At 44.0% G+C, this 20,662-nt stretch overlaps 1 protein-coding gene across 2 annotated transcripts in view; it reads left to right on the top strand.

Moving 5' to 3' along the window:
- Positions 1-764: 764 nt before the first annotated feature.
- MTOR (mechanistic target of rapamycin kinase) overlaps positions 765-20,662 on the top strand; it is a 61,249-nt gene continuing 41,351 nt past the window's right edge. Inside the window, exons 1-28 of one of the 2 annotated variants that reach the window (XM_018079471.3) lie at positions 765-922; positions 1,300-1,408; positions 2,682-2,914; positions 3,268-3,468; positions 4,181-4,315; positions 4,763-5,038; positions 5,352-5,460; positions 6,292-6,478; positions 6,669-6,797; positions 7,424-7,668; positions 7,842-8,057; positions 8,691-8,896; positions 9,414-9,536; positions 9,876-9,965; positions 10,051-10,143; positions 10,649-10,783; positions 11,014-11,143; positions 11,325-11,575; positions 12,427-12,468; positions 13,549-13,635; positions 14,182-14,349; positions 15,186-15,298; positions 15,908-16,070; positions 16,320-16,412; positions 17,095-17,241; positions 18,050-18,192; positions 18,798-18,960; positions 19,079-19,224. In XM_018079471.3, coding sequence (XP_017934960.1) covers positions 803-922; positions 1,300-1,408; positions 2,682-2,914; positions 3,268-3,468; positions 4,181-4,315; positions 4,763-5,038; positions 5,352-5,460; positions 6,292-6,478; positions 6,669-6,797; positions 7,424-7,668; positions 7,842-8,057; positions 8,691-8,896; positions 9,414-9,536; positions 9,876-9,965; positions 10,051-10,143; positions 10,649-10,783; positions 11,014-11,143; positions 11,325-11,575; positions 12,427-12,468; positions 13,549-13,635; positions 14,182-14,349; positions 15,186-15,298; positions 15,908-16,070; positions 16,320-16,412; positions 17,095-17,241; positions 18,050-18,192; positions 18,798-18,960; positions 19,079-19,224 — 4,253 coding nt within the window. In that variant the 5' untranslated portion in view covers positions 765-802. The remainder of the gene's footprint in view (positions 923-1,299; positions 1,409-2,681; positions 2,915-3,267; positions 3,469-4,180; positions 4,316-4,762; positions 5,039-5,351; positions 5,461-6,291; positions 6,479-6,668; positions 6,798-7,423; positions 7,669-7,841; positions 8,058-8,690; positions 8,897-9,413; positions 9,537-9,875; positions 9,966-10,050; positions 10,144-10,648; positions 10,784-11,013; positions 11,144-11,324; positions 11,576-12,426; positions 12,469-13,548; positions 13,636-14,181; positions 14,350-15,185; positions 15,299-15,907; positions 16,071-16,319; positions 16,413-17,094; positions 17,242-18,049; positions 18,193-18,797; positions 18,961-19,078; positions 19,225-20,662) is intronic. The other variant, XM_018079472.3, reaches the window with a different exon arrangement.

Here is a 20,662-nt window from a genome sequence, read left to right on the forward strand (position 1 = left end):
GATCCTCTCCCGGCTCCCACCCCACACTGCGATCCCTGTGGACCTCTGGGGAATGTTTAGGGAGAAGCAGTGGAAGTTTTGGTGTCAGTGCTCGGTTTGGGCTTATGTAATATGAAAATAGCGGGGCGGGGGGTGGTGTCAAGCCTCTCAAATGCTCTTGGTGTAAAGAAAGACCCCTGAGAAAGTTTGGTTGCGTGTTGTGGTAGGAGAGCCCTGATTGCAGTGGTTGGTGTTGCTATAAGTGGACTTACCATCTGTAAATATCTGCTGGAGGATGTAATGCTTACCAGGCCCTGAGTGCTGAGTCTTCCTTGTATTGGCATAACACTGGGATTTCCGTGGACAAACTTGGATGGAAGTGTTCAAGGAGGAGTCAGATAGGATAGTGGTCTAATCCTGGGAATGATTGTGCCTACTTCTTGTGGGCTAATTGCAAACCCCAGTCTGACTCTGCTCTTTTTCAGCTGTTGCATGACCATTGATTTAGAATTAGATCACCATGGGGCACCTGACCTGCTGCAGTGTATTTTGGTGTTTGAGGAACTGGAGAGCAAATAGACTGGGAGTCAGGATACGTGGTGATACAGTTTTATCACGGGCCTAAGGAATATACTCATTTCCTGTAATTTTATGCTCTGCTGGCACAGCATCCCTGCATGCCATAGGATGTGTGCTTTGAAAACAGGCAGCAGGAGCAGCCTCAAGGAAGAAGCTCAGGTTTTCCAATTCAAGCAGTAAAAAAAAAATGTCTCTCTGAAGAACTTGCAGGACTGGATGCCCCCGGGCCCCACCTGCCACCACCATGTCGGGCACCGTGTCCATCCTCCAGCAATTCGCCAATGGCTTGAAGAGTCGCAGCGAGGAGACGAGGGCCAAGGCTGCCAAGGACCTGCAGCACTATGTCACCATGGAGCTGCGGGAGGTGAGTGCTGCAAATGGCATCATTCCTCCCTGGGTGTCCTCTGAGGGCTGGGTGCTCTGGCAAGGGAGATTTTTGGAACGTGGAGCCTGGTCTCAGAGAGGAGACGGGGCATAGCAGGGAGCTTGTCTTTGCCCTAGCGTGCAGAAGTGGTGAGTTGGTGACACAGATGGGTGGTCAAGCACCACAGGATATCCAGAATAAATAAACTTACTGCGTCCAGGGCACAAAAAAGAGATGCTGTTTTGGATTTGTAATGGGTGGTTGATTTAATTTCTTTCTGTTCAAGTGATTTAAGAAGTGTTGTCTTTATGGAGGTTTTGGGGGCAGGAAGGAGGGAGAGAATGCTGAAAGCTGATTTGCACTTTTTGCTTTTACAGATGAGTCAGGAAGAATCTACCAGGTTCTACGATCAGCTGAACCATCACATATTTGAGCTGGTCTCTAGCTCTGATGCAAATGAAAGGAAGGGTGGCATTCTGGCTATAGGTGAGTGAAAGGGCTTAATGCCTCTGGTGAGATTTCTCTTCAGGCATCTGTCTTCAGAGACAGATTTTCAAAAGGAGTGAGCTTTTATACTCAGGGCCTGATGTCTGACTGCTCAGTAGGCTCATTGCTGGGCTCTCAGAATCTGTCTGAAGTGTCAGCATGGGAGCTGCTGAGTGCTGAGAGTGGCTGAAAACCTGATGCTTAATAGGCCCTGAGCTTCTCTGGGAGTGGAGCATCAAATGTGAGTGCTGAGCACGTGAAAATTCTGTTCTGGAGCTCAGCTGCAAACACTTTGTTCTGCCCATTTATATGTATCAGGGTGCACTGCCTTTCTCAACTCTTTTCTGTCTAGGGAGGCTGATTCTTGTTATTTAAATTTACCTGTCTCCATAACAGCAGCTTCCATCCCTGGGAAGGGCTCACCAAGCTGCTCTGGTTCTGATCAGCTGCTCCATCAGTGGCTCTGGTTGTGTGTTCGCTGTGAGGTGGCAGAGCTGCATCTCTTGGGGAAGTCAGCTTGCATAAATACTTTGCCTTCCAAGCAAGTGGCCTGTGTTGTAGCAGTTACTTCTTTAATAACCACAGGAGGTGTTTATGGTTTAGGCTCACAGAGCTAGTCATCCAATCCCAACGTGTTTGAAGACAGTGAAAGTCCCTTAACTAGAGAGATATGTGTTGACTTTACCTGATCTTGAGGTGATGGTATCACTTCAGAATTGTTTCTGTGAGTTTAGTGCTGTTGAAAGGTGCTGGCTTGACACTCCTGGACACTGATGCCTTCTTTGTCTACAGAGCAGGTACAACCCAGGCACTGGCAGTGAAAGCTTCTGCCACACTGCTGCCTGATGAAGTGCTTCCATCCTGGCCAGGACAGACTATCTCTAGAGCTGAAGGGGAGAGCATTTCCTTGGTCCATTCAGTCTTTGACTTCTCTCCTGAGGCAGACCAGCCATAATAGTTGCATGTGGATGGATGCCTTTCTGTTGAGAATGGGTCTGTGATCTCAGGGTGGATATTTTTTTTCTCTTTTAAAACTAAAAATGTAGAAGATCTATGAAGCTACTGAGTGTGTTTTCCTGCTCACTCAACAAGTTCCAGCTCAAAAGAATGGTGACCCTTTCCTATTGCTTGAATATGTTTTTTTTCTTTGTGAGGTGTTAATGGGAATCTTTAAGGAATGGATAGGGAACACTAACTCTCATCCAGGGATTACCTGCTGTCTGCCTCACTGACTGTTAAGGAGAACCTCCAGCATTGCTCCCTCTCTCTTCAGCAAGCCTCATAGGTGTGGAAGGAGGTAATGCCACCCGAATTGGCAGGTTTGCCAACTACCTGAGGAACCTGTTGCCATCCAACGACCCCGTGGTGATGGAAATGGCCTCCAAGGCCATCGGGCGGCTGGCGATGGCTGGAGACACCTTCACAGCAGAGTACGTGGAGTTTGAGGTGAAACGGGCTCTGGAATGGCTGGGAGCTGACAGGAACGAGGGCCGAAGACATGCAGCTGTAAGTGATCTTTTTGTTGTCCTCACCTGTTTGGGAACGGGACGGTTGGGGTTAGAGAACAGTGGTGGGAGATGTGCACACAGAGAGCTGCAGAAAAGCTCTGGGAATGTCTGAGGATCTGAGGTGCTCTCATGGCAGATAGTGCTGCCTCATTGCTTTTACCTTAGCCCAGTGACTAAAGAAGGCTGAGATGTGTGTTCTGATGTGTAGGAACTGTAAAAGTGTGGAGCTGGAAACAGTCAAACTCACAGATATCGACAGTCTAAATAAATGATACTACGCTCTACGAGTTCCGGGGTTTGTCTCTGGGTGCTCATCCTCCAGATTGTTCCTGTTTCCCTCCCCACCTCCAGGTTCTTGTCCTGCGGGAGCTGGCAATCAGCGTGCCCACCTTCTTCTTCCAGCAAGTGCAGCCGTTCTTTGACAACATATTTGTGGCTGTGTGGGATCCCAAACAGGCCATCCGAGAGGGAGCTGTGTCTGCCTTACGAGCCTGCCTTATCCTCACCACGCAGCGGGAGCCGAAAGAGATGCAGAAGCCCCAGTGGTACAGGGTAAGAAAACGGCTTCGTTTTGAAGCAACCCCTCACAGTGCAATGCAGATGGTCAAGGGCCAGTTTTCAGAAGAGCTGGCTAAGCTAAGAACCTGTGTCAGCTTTGTCAGGAGAAAACTGCCTCCCCTTGAAAGGGTTGAAAATATGACGGGTTCCAAAATGAGTAGTTGCTTTAATGCACTCTAAAAGTAAGAAGGAGACTTAACTCCTTCAAGAACCTATTGCTTTGTCTGTGGCTCATTTTCAGCTGTTAAACCTGACCTAGTTTTAGACCCATGCAGTCATCTATCTATTGTCATCTCTTACTAGCAGATGGTTTTATTGGTGCAAATAAAACCTAAATGAGAAACATGAGAATTCTTTGGTCTGAACCTTTGCTTTGCTGCCATTGTCAAGCTTCACGATATCAAATAAGTTTTGGACCTTGCAGTCAAATGTTGTGAACTTGGATTCCTTATAATCAAATAAGTGCTGATGGAGTTTATACCATGCTGTTTGATTAGTGCTGTTGAAAATGCTTTACAGCACAGTCTACAACTTTGGGGGTGAATCTGGGTTTTGTTCTGTTGTAGTTCTGTTATTACTCAGTTGAGGTTTGTGGCTACTGTTGGAAAATTCAGGGCATCAGTAACTCTTGACTGGCAGTGCTACTTTGTTTCCACAGGCTCTGTTTCTGCATTATCACTGAGATTTTTTTGCTTTCCCCCCCAAGCATACATACGAGGAGGCTGAGAAGGGCTTTGATGAGACTTTGGCCAAAGAGAAAGGAATGAATCGTGATGACCGAATCCACGGTGCCTTATTGATCCTCAATGAGCTAGTGAGAATCAGCAGTATGGAGGGAGAGGTGAGCAAAGGAACAAGTTGGGGATCATAGGGATTGATTGATTGACAGTGTGTAGCAACTCTGCAGTCTGTGGAAATATCCCACTGTGTTTGGAATGGGGTTGTTGGGCAGACAAGTCATCTGAACGTGGAGTCAGAGCATTGATTATTACAAATCGAAGTGTGTCAGAGAAATGACAGGGACAAGTTTGGGCTGAGGTTGTGTTAAGCTCTGATGGAAAGACTGTTAACTGGATTAATTACAGTGAAAAAGAATTTTCTATGGAATGAGGACTCTGTTGCATGTTAGATACCCAAATATTTTTAGTGGGTTTTTGCTCAGTTGATGTTTTACAACCATTTGGATATCAATTACACAGGATGCTGCTTGGGAGATTTGGGTAGCACTCTGCTGGGAGTATTTATTCAACTACTTTTTATTTTTTTAATGCTCTTCTGCTTTGTCCAGCGCCTTAGAGAGGAGATGGAAGAGATCACTCAGCAGCAACTTGTGCATGACAAGTACTGCAAAGACCTGATGGGCTTCAGTACCAAACCTCGGCACATCACTCCCTTCACGAGCTTCCAGTCTCTTCAGCCCTCCCAGTCCAATGCTTTGGCTGGTCTCCTGGGGTACAGTGCTCACCAAGGAATCATGGGGTTTGCAACCTCTCCTGTCCCAGCAAAGTCTACTTTGGTAGAAAGTCGATGCTGCAGGGATCTGATGGAAGAGAAGTTTGATCAAGTAAGTGTTCATTCTTCAACTTGTCTACCAATGTTCACAACATTTGTTCTGGCAGAGCAATTGTCCTCTGTGTCCTTACTTAGCAGGCAATACTGCCTAGTGCTGAATTGAGCCTTCAAAACTCAATAATTATATGTATCCTGGCTTTGTCATTGTCTTGGAGCAAGTGATTTACTTCCTTTGGAAACAACCTTAATTATCCATCTTTCTGATGGACTCTGAAGCCAAATGCCAGTAGAATGCCTAAAAGCACTCAGGTAATAAACATTTGTGCCAATGGCCATCCTTCTAAGCCCAATCTATCTCCTTTCAGGTCTGCCAGTGGGTTCTCAAGTGCAGAACCAGCAAAAATTCTTTGATCCAGATGACGGTTCTCAACCTCCTCCCGCGGCTGGCGGCTTTCCGTCCTTCGGCATTCACAGGTGACAAGACAGATGGTTGGATGTTAGAAATGTTGCTGAGATTGGGCTGGAAAGTGTCCAGCTCTCTTTGGTCCAGATGAGCTTGTGCAGGCAATGCAGCAGACCAAATGTGGTGCTTGTGAGATGAGCACATTGCTCTGTGGGAGGACAGTCTTTTTTTTCTGAATAAGTGTGACTTGATAGCTGATGCCAAAATGTTGCTCTGATGAAGAAAATAGATTGAAACTATTGTCTGAGTGCTATGATCAATACCAAAACACATAGAGCCTCCTTTTTTTTTTTTTCCCCTCAGTATGTCAGACTTAGAGTAGAATTCTGCTCTCTTGCTCCCCCTTAGTGTATCCCAAATATCATCAGAGTTCTCTTCCTTTTTCTCTGTTGCATGTGCTAGGAAATAACAAGCAAAAATGGGAAATACCTGCTGCCTTAAAAGCAGTTCAGTTGATTTATCAAGCAAGTTCAGGAGAGTATCAGAGTTGGAGATAAGCTGCTCTCAGTGGGTTGGAACAACTTTTCTGTTGTTTTTCTGAATTTCCAATGCATCACTATAAAATCAAAATGCTTGGATTTAATTTGTGTTTAAAACCTGTTACAATGGGGCTTTTCAATAGCTCTTTTATTTTGGTGATTTTTCTTTTTAAAAACAAAGCCTTCTATGGTTATAATTTTTATTATATGGTGACATAGGTTTGCCAGTGATCATGTCAGCAAATTTAATATGACTGTGTCTGTTCCCTAGTTTTACACTTGTAACGATTTGGTTGCAAATATGATGCAATTGTATAAACGTAAATGAATTCTAATATATGTATTGTTTTCTCTTGTGGGCAGCTGATCAGTACCTTCCAGACACCATGAATCATGTTCTCAGCTGTGTGAAGAAGGAGAAGGAGAGAACAGCAGCCTTCCAGGCCTTGGGTTTGCTCTCTGTGGCTGTGAGGTCCGAGTTTCAAGCTTACCTGCCAAAAGTCCTTGAAATCATAAAAGCAGCTCTTCCCCCGAAGGATTTTGCCCACAAGTAAGTATGTGAAAGTTGGAGAAAGAAATTGAAACACCTGTTCTTTGAATAGTTTTTGTGATGTGGGATTAAATTATTGTATTAAAATCAGAAGTTATTTCTGTAAGGCTGATAACGCAGAATAGGATGAGGAAAGATGTTTGAAAAATATTAGCTCCTCCTAATGAACTTCTGTGTGATCCCTTTCCAGGAGGCAGAAATCTGTGCAGGTTGATGCCACAGTCTTCACCTGCATCAGTATGTTGGCACGAGCCATGGGACCCAGTATCCAGCAGGACATCAAAGAGCTTTTGGAACCTATGCTGGCTGTGGGCCTGAGGTAAGTACAAGGCACAGGAACGTATTTTCCTGCTAGCCACAGGATGGCATTGTTGGCCCTACGGAATGAGACCTCGAGAGTCTTCAGATTGAGAAGGAAGATTATTGCTTTTAAAGTGATCTTTTAGCAGATCAGTGTAGCTGTTTCAGAAGAATAACATGTTTGAAGTGTTAGTGTGTCTGTTCGGTTACTTCAGAGCATTGGTATCTTTCACCCTTGGAGCTGACAGTTCCTTTTGGAAGAATTAACGAAGCTTTAGTGTGGGAGGGTGTGGAGAAAATATCCAGGTAGCACAGAACTGTTTAAATTATAACAATGTTGCTGCCTGGAAGTGAATTCAGTTGCTTTTTTATTTAAAAAGCACAAGTGTAACGAAGCACTTAGATTTGTAACTGTTGTAGCAGTGTGTGCGCAGATCCTGGCAGTTTGCTCACCACATTCCTACAGGAAGGTCATGATGTGCCTGAGTTCACACAAGGCCCCTGTGCTCTGCTGGCAGGTCTTGCTGTCATGTGTGAATGTCCACTATTATCTTCTGATGGGCAAAGACATAACTAAAGAAAAAGGGGAAATATGCCCCTCATTGCTCCTGCCCTAATGACTCTCTGCCTGATTCTTGCCCTCAGCCCTGCTCTGACGGCTGTGCTGTACGACTTGAGCCGTCAGATCCCCCAGCTGAAGAAGGATATCCAGGATGGGCTGCTGAAAATGCTCTCTCTTGTTCTGATGCACAAACCCCTGCGACATCCAGGCATGCCAAAGGGCCTTGCCCACCAGCTTGCCTCCCCCAGCCTCACCAACATCCCAGAGGCCAGTGATGTGGGGAGCATCACCCTTGCCCTTCGCACACTCGGCAGCTTTGAGTTTGAAGGTGAGATGAAATAAGGGAGTGGGGGCCGAGGGGTATGGGATGTGACACTAGAGCAGTGGGGTTGAGTACAAGCAGCAGGAAGACTGAGAGCACGTTCTTTAAACTGCTGTTCTGTGGTAAAAGTAGTAATGGAGGTGTAAGCCTGTGTTTAACTCCCATCTTCCTCTCCACAGGCCACTCTCTGACGCAGTTTGTGCGGCACTGCGCAGACCACTTCCTGAACAGCGAGCACAAGGAGATCCGCATGGAAGCCGCCCGCACCTGCTCTCGCCTGCTCACCCCCTCCATCCACCTCATCAGTGGCCATGCCCATGTGGTCAGTCAGACAGCAGTGCAGGTCGTGGCCGATGTCCTCAGCAAGCTGCTCGTGGTTGGAATAACCGACCCAGGTTGGTGTGGGGTTCGGAGAGAAGGGTTCTCCTACCACGTGATAATTTTGTTATCATGACAATGTTAAGGTTGTTATGGAATCTGAACATATTTGCCACTAAGTTGTCATTCTTTATAAATTACAAAGAAGTCTCCTAATTTCTCTTCCCAGATCTTGATTTTTGAAGTATGAATAGAACAATAGTGCAAAATGCTCCAACTGTGCCCTTGGTAATCCTTTGAACTAGGTAGAGCCCTGTGACTTCTTTTGCTGTTGTTCTGGGTCATGACCTCCAACTTTATCATTTTGAGAGGGATTGACCCCTTCTGTTGAATCTTCCTACTTGATTTTTTTTTTGTTCTGTCAGTTGAACTCATCTCAGGTCACCATGTTGCATCTGGAAGTGCCACTTGCAGGTGCAAGAGACTGGCACTTCACAGACCTGGTTGTTGGGGCAGTACTGAGCAGCAGTTTGCTGACCTGACCCATCCTGTTTCTCATGGGTAAAACACTGAAGTAGTGTCTCACTCTGGGGAAGCTCTTGGCATTTCCCTGAGATTGTAAAGTTTCTTTGAGGATGGTTTGTGAACAAGGCAATAAGATGAACAGGAGTTTACTCACATTTAAAGAGAAATAAAATGTGTTCTTGCAGACCCTGACATCCGTTTCTGTGTGTTGGCTTCCCTGGATGAGCGGTTTGATGCTCACCTTGCCCAGGCAGAGAACTTGCAAGCTCTCTTTGTGGCCCTGAATGACCAAGTGTTTGAAATCCGAGAGCTGGCCATCTGCACTGTGGGGCGCCTGAGCAGCATGAACCCTGCCTTTGTCATGCCTTTCCTGAGGAAGATGCTGATCCAGGTAAGGAACAGGGCTGTCTGATGCTGATCCAGGTAAGGAACAGGGATGTCTGCAGGGAAAATAGGGTACTTGGTGTTGAAACTAAGGTGGTGTTAAAGAACTGGGGTATCTGGCTGTAAAAGTGTGGAGAGTGGGGCAATATCTCCTTTTTGGAAAACAACTGTTGCCCAGCTTAGCAGGTTTGAGCAAGTCTTTAGTGATGGATGTTTGGAGTGAAGCTCTATGGATGTATTAGGAAAGGGTAGCAGTTGTTATTTCATGCAGGAGTGCCTTCCACCTGTGTTGAAGAAGAATGTTCTGTGGTGCTTTTAGGTGGTACCACTTCATAAACATAGATGGTTTTGGAACCATCTATTCAGTTTTATGCTAATTAATTTTGTCTTCATTTAGACATAAATTACTTGATGGAGTGAAATGTAGAGCACACTCTAAAAGTGCTGAGTTTATAACAGAAGAGAAGGAAATGCAAAGAATTTTTGCCTTCCCAGTTTTCATGCTTCCATCATTTCTTGTGCAGATCCTGACAGAGCTGGAACACAGTGGTGTGGGCAGGATTAAAGAGCAAAGTGCCAGGATGTTGGGTCACCTGGTTTCTAACGCTCCACGCCTCATTCGTCCCTATATGGAGCCCATCCTTAAGGTAAACTTTCTGCATTTCCTGGAGACTTGGGAATGAGATGACATGGCAGGTGGTTACGTGGCCCTCAGAAGCTGCAGTTCTTTTGCTTCATCATAGCAGGAAAAAACTAGATTGGTGGGGATGTTACCCACAGTCATGCATGTAGGGGACAGTGTAGCCCAACTTGATCCTGGTTTTGCATAAAGTTTGTCACATAAAAGTTTCCTTTACAGTTGAAATGCTCGCCATGATGCAAGTTGAGCCCCCATGGGGTCCATTTCAGATGTAAAGAAAAGGAAAGATAATTTCGAGTACTCTTTTAAACAAATTCTGATTTGTTTTGTTCTCTGACACCCATAGGCACTGATTGTGAAGCTGAAAGACCCTGATCCAGATCCAAATCCGGGTGTGATTAACAATGTCCTGGCTACCATAGGGGAGCTTGCACAGGTGGGAATACTGCAGGTACCTCTTTGCCATGCTTGTAAAGGTTTTGGCAATGCTGGATGAAGGACTGATTTTTGTCTTTCAATAGGTCAGTGGGCTGGAGATGAGGAAGTGGGTGGATGAGCTCTTCATTATAATTATGGACATGCTACAGGACTCCTCCCTGCTGGCTAAAAGACAAGTGAGTGTTTACAACTGCACTAAACTTGACAGCTGCTGTGACCAGAGCTGTAACAAAATATCCCTGTGTTCCATCATAGCTGCTAAAATGAACTATTAAATCAGTAAGTCTCTGGTGGAGTCACAGTGATGGCACGCAGGTGAGGGATTGCAGTGCCTGTCTGTTGGGATATAGCACAGAGCTGTTCAAGGAAAAAGAAGGAAAAAAAGAAAAGCTGCTTTTATTGGAAGGCTTGGACTCACTGAATTGAATGCTTATTTGAATTATACCTCTGAGTGAGGGCAGTTGTGGCAGTCAAAGTCTCAACAGATTTTTGATTACCACTTTCTTCACTATTGCTTATTGAAAAATGCTCTTTATAGAGGCTTTGGAACCACGGACTGTGGTTTGCACTGTGATCCTAAAGTGCTCCAAGAAACTTTACAGAAGTTGAATGATTGATGGATCAAAACATGTAATAAATTCCCTGATCACAACTAATATTCTTTGGGCTTGATTTTTCCAGGTGGCCCTCTGGACACTGGGACAGCTTGTGGCCAGCACTGGTTATGTGGTGGAACCATACAGGAAATACCCAACCTTGCTGGAGGTGCTTCTGAACTTCCTGAAGACTGAACAGAACCAGGGCACCCGCAGGGAGGTATGAACATGAACCTGCCACACAACCACTTAGAAAAGCTTTTTGGAGAGGGAACTGTCAGATAAATGTGTCTGCATAGATTTGGGGCGGGGAGGGAGAGGTCATTGTTGCGCCTGATCATAATACATTGAGCAGAATTAGGAGGGTGAAAGTGTTGAGTCAGTGAAATGACCTCCAGCAGCTGAATGGAAGGCATTGATTTTTTTTGTTTTTGGTTTCTGTCTTACCAGGCTATCCGTGTGTTAGGGCTGCTGGGTGCTTTGGACCCTTACAAACACAAAGTGAACATTGGCATGATCGACCAGTCACGGGACGCTTCAGCCGTCAGCCTTTCAGAGTCCAAATCCAGCCAGGATTCTTGTAAGCACCTGAATTCCTTTCAGATAAATAGCTTTATGATCTGCAAACAGATCTTGGCTGTTTCCTTGTTGCTTTGCTTTGTTTTGAAGAGTTTGCCTCCTCTTGTTAGCAAATTATTGCCCCTGAACCCATATTCAAGACCATTTAATGCAGAGCTGTGACACTGCCTTCTTTCTCCTAGCGGACTACAGCACCAGTGAGATGCTGGTGAACATGGGGAACCTCCCTCTGGATGAGTTCTATCCAGCTGTCTCTATGGTGGCACTGATGAGAATTTTCCGAGACCAATCCTTGTCCCAACACCACACCATGGTGGTCCAGGCCATCACCTTTATCTTCAAATCCCTTGGGCTGAAGTGTGTGCAGTTCCTGCCCCAGGTCATGCCAACGTTCCTTAATGTAATACGGGTTTGTGATGGTGCCATCCGAGAGGTGAGTGTCCCAGGGGCTGCTCCTTCTTCCTGTTCCACTGCCCAAAACTGAGAATCCATTCCTTTGAAGAGAATGTGCCTGGCTTTGGGCGTTGCTGTGCTGTGTGTTGCTGCCAAGCATGCTGCAGAAGTGAGGTTCAGCTTTGCTTTTTCCCTCCTGTGAGCCTTTAGTAGAATATCCAATGGAAACCATTTCCCTGCTTCTTATTGGAACAGCTGCTTCTGAGCATAATCCTTAGAAGGCCAATGTTTGATTCTGTGTTTTCATCAAGCTGGTCTTGTTCAGGAAAACAGCCTGTGAAGCTTCCAGAGCTTTCAGTGATCTCTGTGTTAATGTGCTGTTGCAAACAGTGTTATTAAATAATAGAGGTCGATGCTTCAAATTTCTGGTGCAGCCATGTACTTTGGCTCATCCCTGAGAAGGAAAATTCAATTTGATACAGTCTGCTAACATTCAGAGCAGCGTGGGTGGTGATTCCACAGCAGTGCTTTCTCTTCCTTCCCACTTAAGTTACAGTTTTAGAAGGAAATGAGAACTGTGTGAAGATAATAATGGGATTTAAGGTTCGCCTAACCAGAGATGGCTGCTGTTTGCCAAGGCTTTTCCTCAGGCAGCTGGAATCTCTAGGGTGGGAAGGGCAGTTTGTACTCACTGCTGCTGTGTTTTATGTGGGATGGGTGCTCCCTTAGAATCCCAACCCTGCTATAGAACCACTGTTTTCTCCCAGACTGAACTACTCAGATTGGAAGGAAACCACCTCACACGCCTGGGTTGGCCGAGCTCCTAGACCTGACTGATCTAACTTGCTTGAAAGCTATGCAGTTGTGCACACTCTGTTTAAAAATTTTCAGGTAAAAGAAGATGGTGAAAGTGTACTGGGGAGAAGAGCTGAGGTGGGTAAGCGTGACACTAAAGCCTGAAAGAGGCAGGTCCTTGTCCTGTATGTTAAACATCCTCTCACTACACCAAAGGAAAGGCACAGTACGGGAGCTCAGGGTTCATTTTTGGTAAATGTAGGTGTACTGCTCTCACTAAAGAAGCTGATGTGGTTTCTCACTTAGTTCTCACAAAAATGTTATCTCTTTTTCTGAGCTCCACTTTGTATTTTGTCACCGTAGTCTTCAAAAGCTGCATGAAGAAATGAAATTTAATATATGATAACTTACATTTTCCTGGAGGAAAAAAAGGCTACATATACATCAAAGCAATTTAGCCTACATGATTTCATACCAATTGTCATGATCAAGAGTTTGTGGCAAAAGAAATTGCAATACTGCCATAGTATATCTGAATAAAACTGTCTCAGTCAAAATTCTTCTTGGTGGTGAAGAATGGATGGTGCAATCAACCATCTTTAAAAAAACAGTGGTATTTCTGGCAAGGACCTACTGTGTTCCCCAGTAACTTTTCACCAATATATCTTGGTGGGGATGGGAAAGAGTACAGAAAGAACGTGTGCCAGTTTGGTTTGCAGGCAGGGGGAAAAGACTGGGGGCTAAATTTTTGAAAGCATCCTCCAAACCTCAATTACAAGGCTCTGTAGTTGTTTGTGCTTGCAAGTCTGTTCTGACACTGTCGATTTGCTGGCATGTTATAAACCATTACTTGTGTGCTTGACTGTCTGATGCTTTGAGCTCACTTTTATGCAAGTTGGGGGGAAACCCAACCACTAAACCCAAACCCACTTTTCTTCCCCACCCCACTCCAAAAAAAAAAAACCACCAAAACAAAAATAAACAAACAAAAAACAAACACTTGGGGGGGAAAAAAAACCCAAACCACAAAACGCCACCAAACCCAAACTGCTGAGCTGAAGCTGCCAAGAATTTAGCCCCAGATTTTGAGCATATAGGAGCTGTGCATGCTGTTTGTTTGGTAAATGAGCTTGCAATTGCCTGTGAAACACCGTTTACCCAGTGTGTCTTTGATATTTGAATAAACTACATTGATCATGGCACGTTTCTTCCTTCCAGTTCCTGTTCCAGCAGCTGGGAATGTTGGTGTCCTTTGTGAGAAGTCATATTCGGCCCTATATGGATGAAATTGTCACCCTGATGAGAGTGAGTACAATCTTCAAGCCAGCATTTTGCTGTCAGAAAAAATGGACAGTGTTTTTGTCATTATCAAATGTATCAATTACTTCACATGAAGTGTAGAATTGCATGTAGTTGAAGTAATAACTGTATTTTGAAATAACATGTTATTTGAACAATAATATACATTATTACCAGCACCTGCAATAAGAGCCAGCTCCAGGTTCTGCTGGTGACTGAGTTCTTTTCAGTGCTTGGATTTTGTGCACTTGCTACTTTCAGGAACATAGTTTTAGCAAGAGATGCCTGGAGTTCATAAATAGGTGTCATTTCACTTAATTTTCACTTGCTGTTTGCAAAAGCTTAGAAGGATTAGGAAAAAATCAGTTGCCCAGAGGTTGTTTTTATCAGCTATAAATATAGTGAAGGTGCAGAGTGTTTTAAAAACAGACAGTATAGCCCTTGTCTGCAATATAAACTTTTCTAGAGACTGTCTCCTACAGTTTACTTTTCTTGTAATCAGTTGAAGAACTACTGAATATTTTTTTTTCCCTTTTTTTCTTCCTTCTGTAGGACTTCTGGGTCATGAACAACTCCATACAGAGCACGATTATCCTACTTATTGAGCAGATTGTGGTAGCTCTGGGAGGTGAATTCAAGCTCTACCTGCCCCAGCTCATTCCTCACATGTTACGGGTCTTCATGCACGACAACAGCCAGGGGCGCATTGTCTCTGTCAAGGTCAGTGGGGCTGCAGCAGCTGCTGGATTTGGGTACTACCCAGGCAGGTACATGCCCAAAATGCCATGCTCAGCAGGGCTCCTTGCTTGTGTGTTGCAAGCAAATGGGACCCAGTGGCCTCAGCAGTGGCTTGGTGTGAAATGATGCAGACAGCACTTTAAAGTGCAGGGTTGAAGCAGCTTCTCACTGGGTACTGACTTGTTTAAAATGGGTCTTGATTTTGAGTCATTTGACTTTGGGTCATTTGGGTCAAAGGAGGTGATTCTCTTCCTCTACTCTGCTCTTGTGGGACCCCACCTGGAGTACTGTGTCCACCAGTTACACAGTCCTGGTGTCCCCAGCATAAAAAGGAATGAAATAGTTGGAACAAGTCCAGAGGAGGCCACAAAGTTGGTAAGGGGACTGGAGCACCTCCCCTCTGGACACAGGCTGAGGAATTTGGGACTGTTTAGCCTGGAGAAGAGAAGGTTGCATGGAGACCTCAGAGCACTTCCCAGCGTCTTAAGGGGTCTATGGGGAAGCCAGAGAGAGGGACTTTTCATCAGGAGCTGTAGTGATAGGACAAGGGGCAATGGGTGCAAGCTGAAAGAGGGGAAATTTAGGTTTGATATTTAGGAAGAAATTTTTTTACTGTGGAGGTGATTAGACACTGGAAGAGGTTGCCAAAGGAGGTTGTGGATGTCCCTGCCCTGGCAGTGTTCAGAGTCAGTTTGGATAAGGCCTTGAGCAACCTGGTCTAGTGAGAGGTGTCCCTGCCCATAGCAGGTGGAGCCTGGGAGTAAATGATCTTTCAAGTGTATTCCAGCCCCTTAACATTCCATGTTTTTTCCCTCCAGTTATTGAATGCAATCCAGCTCTTTGGAGCCAACCTGGATGACTACCTTCACTTGCTGCTACCTCCCATTGTAAAGCTCTTTGATGCCCCAGATGTGCCCGTGGTGGCTCGCAAGTAAGTGCTGGTGGCTTTGCAGTCTCTGTTTCCCCTGTGATGTCCAAGTCCTGCAGTGGCTGCCACAGCCACCTGTAGAATGGAACACCACTTAGTTCCTTCCACAGCTTTTTCTCTGTGTTAAATCATTATGGATGGTTATTTTTTGTTGGACATCACAGCACCGTTGCTAGCTTTTTGTTTTGGTTTTTGTTTGTTTGGTTTGGTTTTGTATGTATGTGCTTGTGGGGTTTTTTTTTTGTTGTTAGGATTTTTTCTTTTGTTTTGGGTTTTTTGTTTGTTTTTTCTGTTTTGTGGGTTTTTGTGATTTTTTGGTTGGTTGGGGGGGGTTGTGTGTGGTTTTTTGTTGTTTTGGGGTTTTAATTTTTTTTTACATTATTATGACTTTATTTTTATTTTCTGGTTCTCACCTGCCAGTATTTTAGTCACTGCAACTTGCAAGCTGTCCTGCAAGTACAAGCTGCATTAGCAGACTTCTGGTGGCCTGTTTTTCCTATTGCTGTTAGTCCTGGGAAGACTGAGCACTTGGGTATTTTTACATCTTTTTTTTGTTTCTTCTTTCTTACACCCTGAGAGATAAGTTCTTCCCTCTTTTTACTGTGACTTTAGAGCTGCTCTGGAGACAGTGGATCGCTTGACAGAGTCCCTGGATTTCACTGATTATGCCTCACGGATTATCCATCCCATCGTACGAACACTGGACCAGAGCCCTGAGCTACGAACAACTGCCATGGACACCCTCTCCTCTCTGGTGTTCCAGCTGGGAAAGAAGGTAAGATTGTTCTTTGGCTTGAAAGCTCGCAGGAGGAGGGACTGTCCTGAAGATCAAGGCTTTAACATTGAATTTTTTTGTAATGGATTTTAAAGAAAACTGGTTTTTCTCCTCTTAGTTGTTTCTGGAATGGGGAGTTACTGAAATCAAACTGTCAGAATTAGTTTCTTATCAATGAAACAGAGGTGGAATTGTGCTGCTCTTGGTGCCACTGAGTAACAAGCTTATGATGTACATTCCCTTGTACAGTACCAGATTTTTATCCCCATGGTGAACAAAGTCCTGGTGCGACACAGAATTAACCACCAGCGCTATGATGTTCTCATCTGCAGAATTGTGAAGGTGAGTTGTCAAGTGTAGATATAGTTGTTTGTTTAAGGGCACTTTGGAGGTGTTGTCATGTAGAAACAGATGTAGCTGGAACCCTCACTTTGAGTTACTCATACAACAAGGAATGGTTGTTGCTGTAATTGTGTGCTAAGAACAGCTTTTTAAGGAGACTTTGAGATTACACTGGGAAAATTATTGTATTGGTATTAAATATTTCCTGTAGAAAAATCACAGCAAGTCCTAGGTAAAACTTAGACTTGTAGCCAATGTCATTAGTATTTTTTTCTTGTTAGTTCATACATGTGGATTTAACCTATTTTCTCACAGTTATAGGCCTTAAGGAGACCTTGTTATCACAGTTTTTTCTGCAGGATGTCCCACATTTCAAAAACTCAGTACCTGGCGTGCAATTTAATTAGTGTGCAGCAAGCAGCACATTGCTGTTCTCTGCTTACTCAAATAGGCAAGAGTGCTTGTTTTAAGGTGTATTATTTTGGCTTTTTGTGCTGGCAATAGGAGTTCTTAACAGTTACCTTGAATAGCAAAGGGATATCATTGGAGTTCTCTGGTTTATGAGGTGTAATCTTTATAACGAAACACGGTTGTTTGCTTCCCAAGTTTTGCTGTGAATGCTCTGACTTTATCATCTGTTCTTGTATGTGGGTGTATCTTCACTGTAAGCCATGTATTGCAGGGCTACACTCTGGCTGATGAAGAGGAGGATCCCCTGATTTATCAGCATCGGATGTTGAGAAGCAACCAGGGAGAAACTTTGGCCAGTGGTCCTGTGGAAACAGGTCCCATGAAGAAATTACATGTGAGCACCATCAACCTGCAGAAGGTAAGACTGGAGCCCTCATAGCGTGAGTTTGCTACTGAAGGGAGGAGCTGAAGGGTCACAGTGAAGGGGTTTGTTCAGTGCATCTGATCTACCTTTATTTACATTGCTTTTCAATTGCCAGTTCTGTACAAAACTGAGGTCAAAGTAGTGCCTGAGGCTTTTTAGAATTAGAAGGTGCTGAGCAACTTTAAGGATAGGAGCACCTGAACTATCAGTCTATTAATGACTGTGAAGTAATCTTGACACTTGCTTGTTATGTGAAGTATGAACAAGACTTTCTAGATCACAGTGAATAATCTCAAGTTACTGGAGACATCTATTTTGGAACCTCTACCTTTCTTTTATTCTTTGTTTTGCTTCTTTTATGTCTTATTGTCTTGAAGCCAGAGCTTAATAGCTAAGCACTGGCTAGTCTGAACAGTAAATACATGCAGCACTCAGATGAGTAGTGGGATGGATTGGCTTGGAAATGCTGGACTTAAAAACGCAATTCTAAACGCATTAAGTATTTTTAAGCTGATGCTTCAACAGTGGCTTCAGCTCTTCATGTATTTTTGTAGAGAAAAGATTATTCATGTTAAATACTTGCCATGTCATGGCAGGAATACATTTAGGGAAGATTTCTTAGAAATGAGACTGAAGTACTGTGGATTATCTGGTGTAAAGGTAATGGATTTCAGGGAACTGAAAAGGGATTCTCAGCGTGTGGTTTGGAGCTGTAAAGCAGAAATGCTGCCTGCTGGTGGATTTCTTCTGCTCCTGGATGGTGCTTTGTTTGATAGATGAATTGTCTTCCTTTGTCCTGCAGGCCTGGGGAGCAGCAAGAAGAGTTTCCAAAGATGACTGGTTGGAATGGCTGAGGAGATTGAGTTTGGAGCTGCTGAAAGATTCCTCCTCACCGTCCCTGCGCTCGTGTTGGGCCCTGGCTCAGGCCTATAATCCCATGGCTCGGTACAGTATTTCTGCCTTTTCCATTTCACTTGAAATGGCAAATGCAAGCCAGAAATTGTAAGGGAAAAAGAAAGTTATTTAGAAGCTCTTGGGTTTCATAAATAAGAGATTGTTCCTGCTTTGGGACAAATCAAAGAGCTGGCAACTTGATTTCATTTCCACAGTTGGCTGCTCCACGGTGTGCACAGAATCTTTCACTGGAATTCTGCATATTAGTCTAGAAATAGCATAAGGCACAAAAGTGTAGCTGGAAAAACAGCAGAGTATGAAATAGTTTTGAGGATCTACTGTGAGGGAATTAAAATACCTCTGAGTGGAATGAGCTGCAGTGCTTTTTTGCTACCTGTATGTCTGGAGAAACTTGGAGTCCAATAGCACGAGAGTACAGTATTTCTATTATTGTAGTATACCAGCCTACTCTGCTTTTTAAATGAAGGTTTCACAGAAATTAGCTTTATAAAAACTAATCACTGTTTATTGCAGGTAGACATATAAGTGCATTTTGTAGCTCTTTCTCTGAATAAGAAGGCAGGTCCACTGTCAAACAGACTTCTTCTCATGAATAGTGAATCCCCACCTCTCACTCTCTTTGTGTCCCTCCTCAGAGACCTCTTCAATGCTGCTTTTGTTTCATGCTGGTCTGAACTGAACGAAGACCAGCAGGATGAGCTGATCCGAAGCATTGAGCTGGCCCTGACTTCTCAGGACATTGCAGAAGTCACTCAGACACTGCTGAACCTGGCAGAGTTCATGGAGCACAGTGACAAGGTAGAGATGCTGCTGGGCAACTCTTTTCTCCTGGTAGCTGACCTGTAGAAAGGATGTGAAGAGTTCATGACTCCTTTGTTACACTCATCCTGGTTTTGATGCCTGTGCTCCTTTCCAGGGCCCGCTGCCTTTGAGAGATGACAATGGCATTGTCCTCCTGGGGGAGAGAGCTGCCAAATGCAGAGCATATGCCAAGGCCCTTCACTACAAGGAGCTGGAATTTCAAAAGGGTCCCACCCCAGCCATTCTGGAGTCTCTCATCAGGTAGGACCACAACTCATGAGACTTCTGCTCTTGTAGTAGCCCACGATTTAGGACACCATGAGGATTAATCTAGGCAATTCCTGGGATTTCACTGTCACAAGGATTTTTTGTGGGCTTACTGACTAGCTTGCAGATGTGCACTTGTAACTGCTGAGTTCTGCTCTTCTACAGTGTGGTTAAAATTAGGAGAGAAGCCCTGGGAAGTTTTGCAGGAAAAAGGTTCTGATTTCCCCCCCTCACCCTTCAAACTCAATATGGAATGGAATGAAGTGACTGCAAGTCAAATGAGACAGATTTTTATTTACACCTACATGTAAATAAGTCAGAAAAGTTGAAATTCTTACTTAAAATTTCTCATCAAATTCTGCTGATTTAGCTTAGATAGGTCTCATTGTTCATATGTCAAATAGAAGATATTGTAACAAGAGTGTATTGTTTCCTGAGCTTTGTCAACAACAAAGATGTTGGCCTAAAATACCTGCAGAGGATTTGGTACTAAACTAGAGGTTTTAAAATGTGAAACTGTTCCATATCACAGAGATGTTAACTCTGCTATTTGAGACAAACTTATTTGGGTTGAACAAGAACTTAGCTTTGTCTTTATGCAGTGAATTTTTCACCCTCTTATTTCACTGGAATTGTATTTCCCCTTTTTTTCTCCTCTTTTATTCTCTCATCCTTTGTCCTGTCTTGTTTTGTTGAGGAAAATACAGAATTCAGTGTATTTCCTTTCTTGGTCAGTTGCTCGTGCAGCTGTTTCTTTGTGTACCAAAAAACGGGTTAAGGAGCAAAGAACTGACGTAAAGCAGAATTAAAAATGAAAGACAATTTATTGGAAATGAAAAACTTTTAGAAACCTTTAAAAATCCATTTTAAAGACCACAGTTAAAATAGTTCCAACTATAGTTCCACACAGTTGAAATTTGCAGTATGAATAGCTGAACACATGTAAGGCAATTCCCAAGACACCTTGAGCTCTCATTTCACACAAGACTGAACAATTTAAATTAGATTCAAACTCTCTTTAAGGTGAATAAAAATAGATATATTAATGATAACTATCTTTTCCAACATATTCAAACAATGGTAGGGCTACAGGAGGAGTCTCATTCTCTTTCAACTTTTATTTTTAACACTGTGTTATGTAAGGGAGAAACATGCTGATTTTTGACATAGCATCTCTAGGTAACTTGCTGTGGGGCTAGCGTTCAGAATAGATTTTGATATTCCTTAGTGTGATGTGCTAGCAAACATTCCCTTATGTTTGAGTAACCTTTGGCACTTAGGGATTCTCTGGTGGTGTACTCATGTTTTGCTCGTGGATACAGTGATTTTAAGTGTTGGAGTTGAGTTTTTTTTAGCTGGGTCTGGACATTTTTGGCTCACCTGCTGTTCACTCTTAGCCTTACTGACACACAGCACGTTTGTGTTCTAACCT

The sequence above is a fragment of the Manacus vitellinus genome, unplaced genomic scaffold (assembly GCF_001715985.3).
Source record: "Manacus vitellinus isolate BGI_N305 unplaced genomic scaffold, ASM171598v3 scaffold_46_pilon, whole genome shotgun sequence".
Taxonomy (NCBI): domain Eukaryota; kingdom Metazoa; phylum Chordata; class Aves; order Passeriformes; family Pipridae; genus Manacus; species Manacus vitellinus.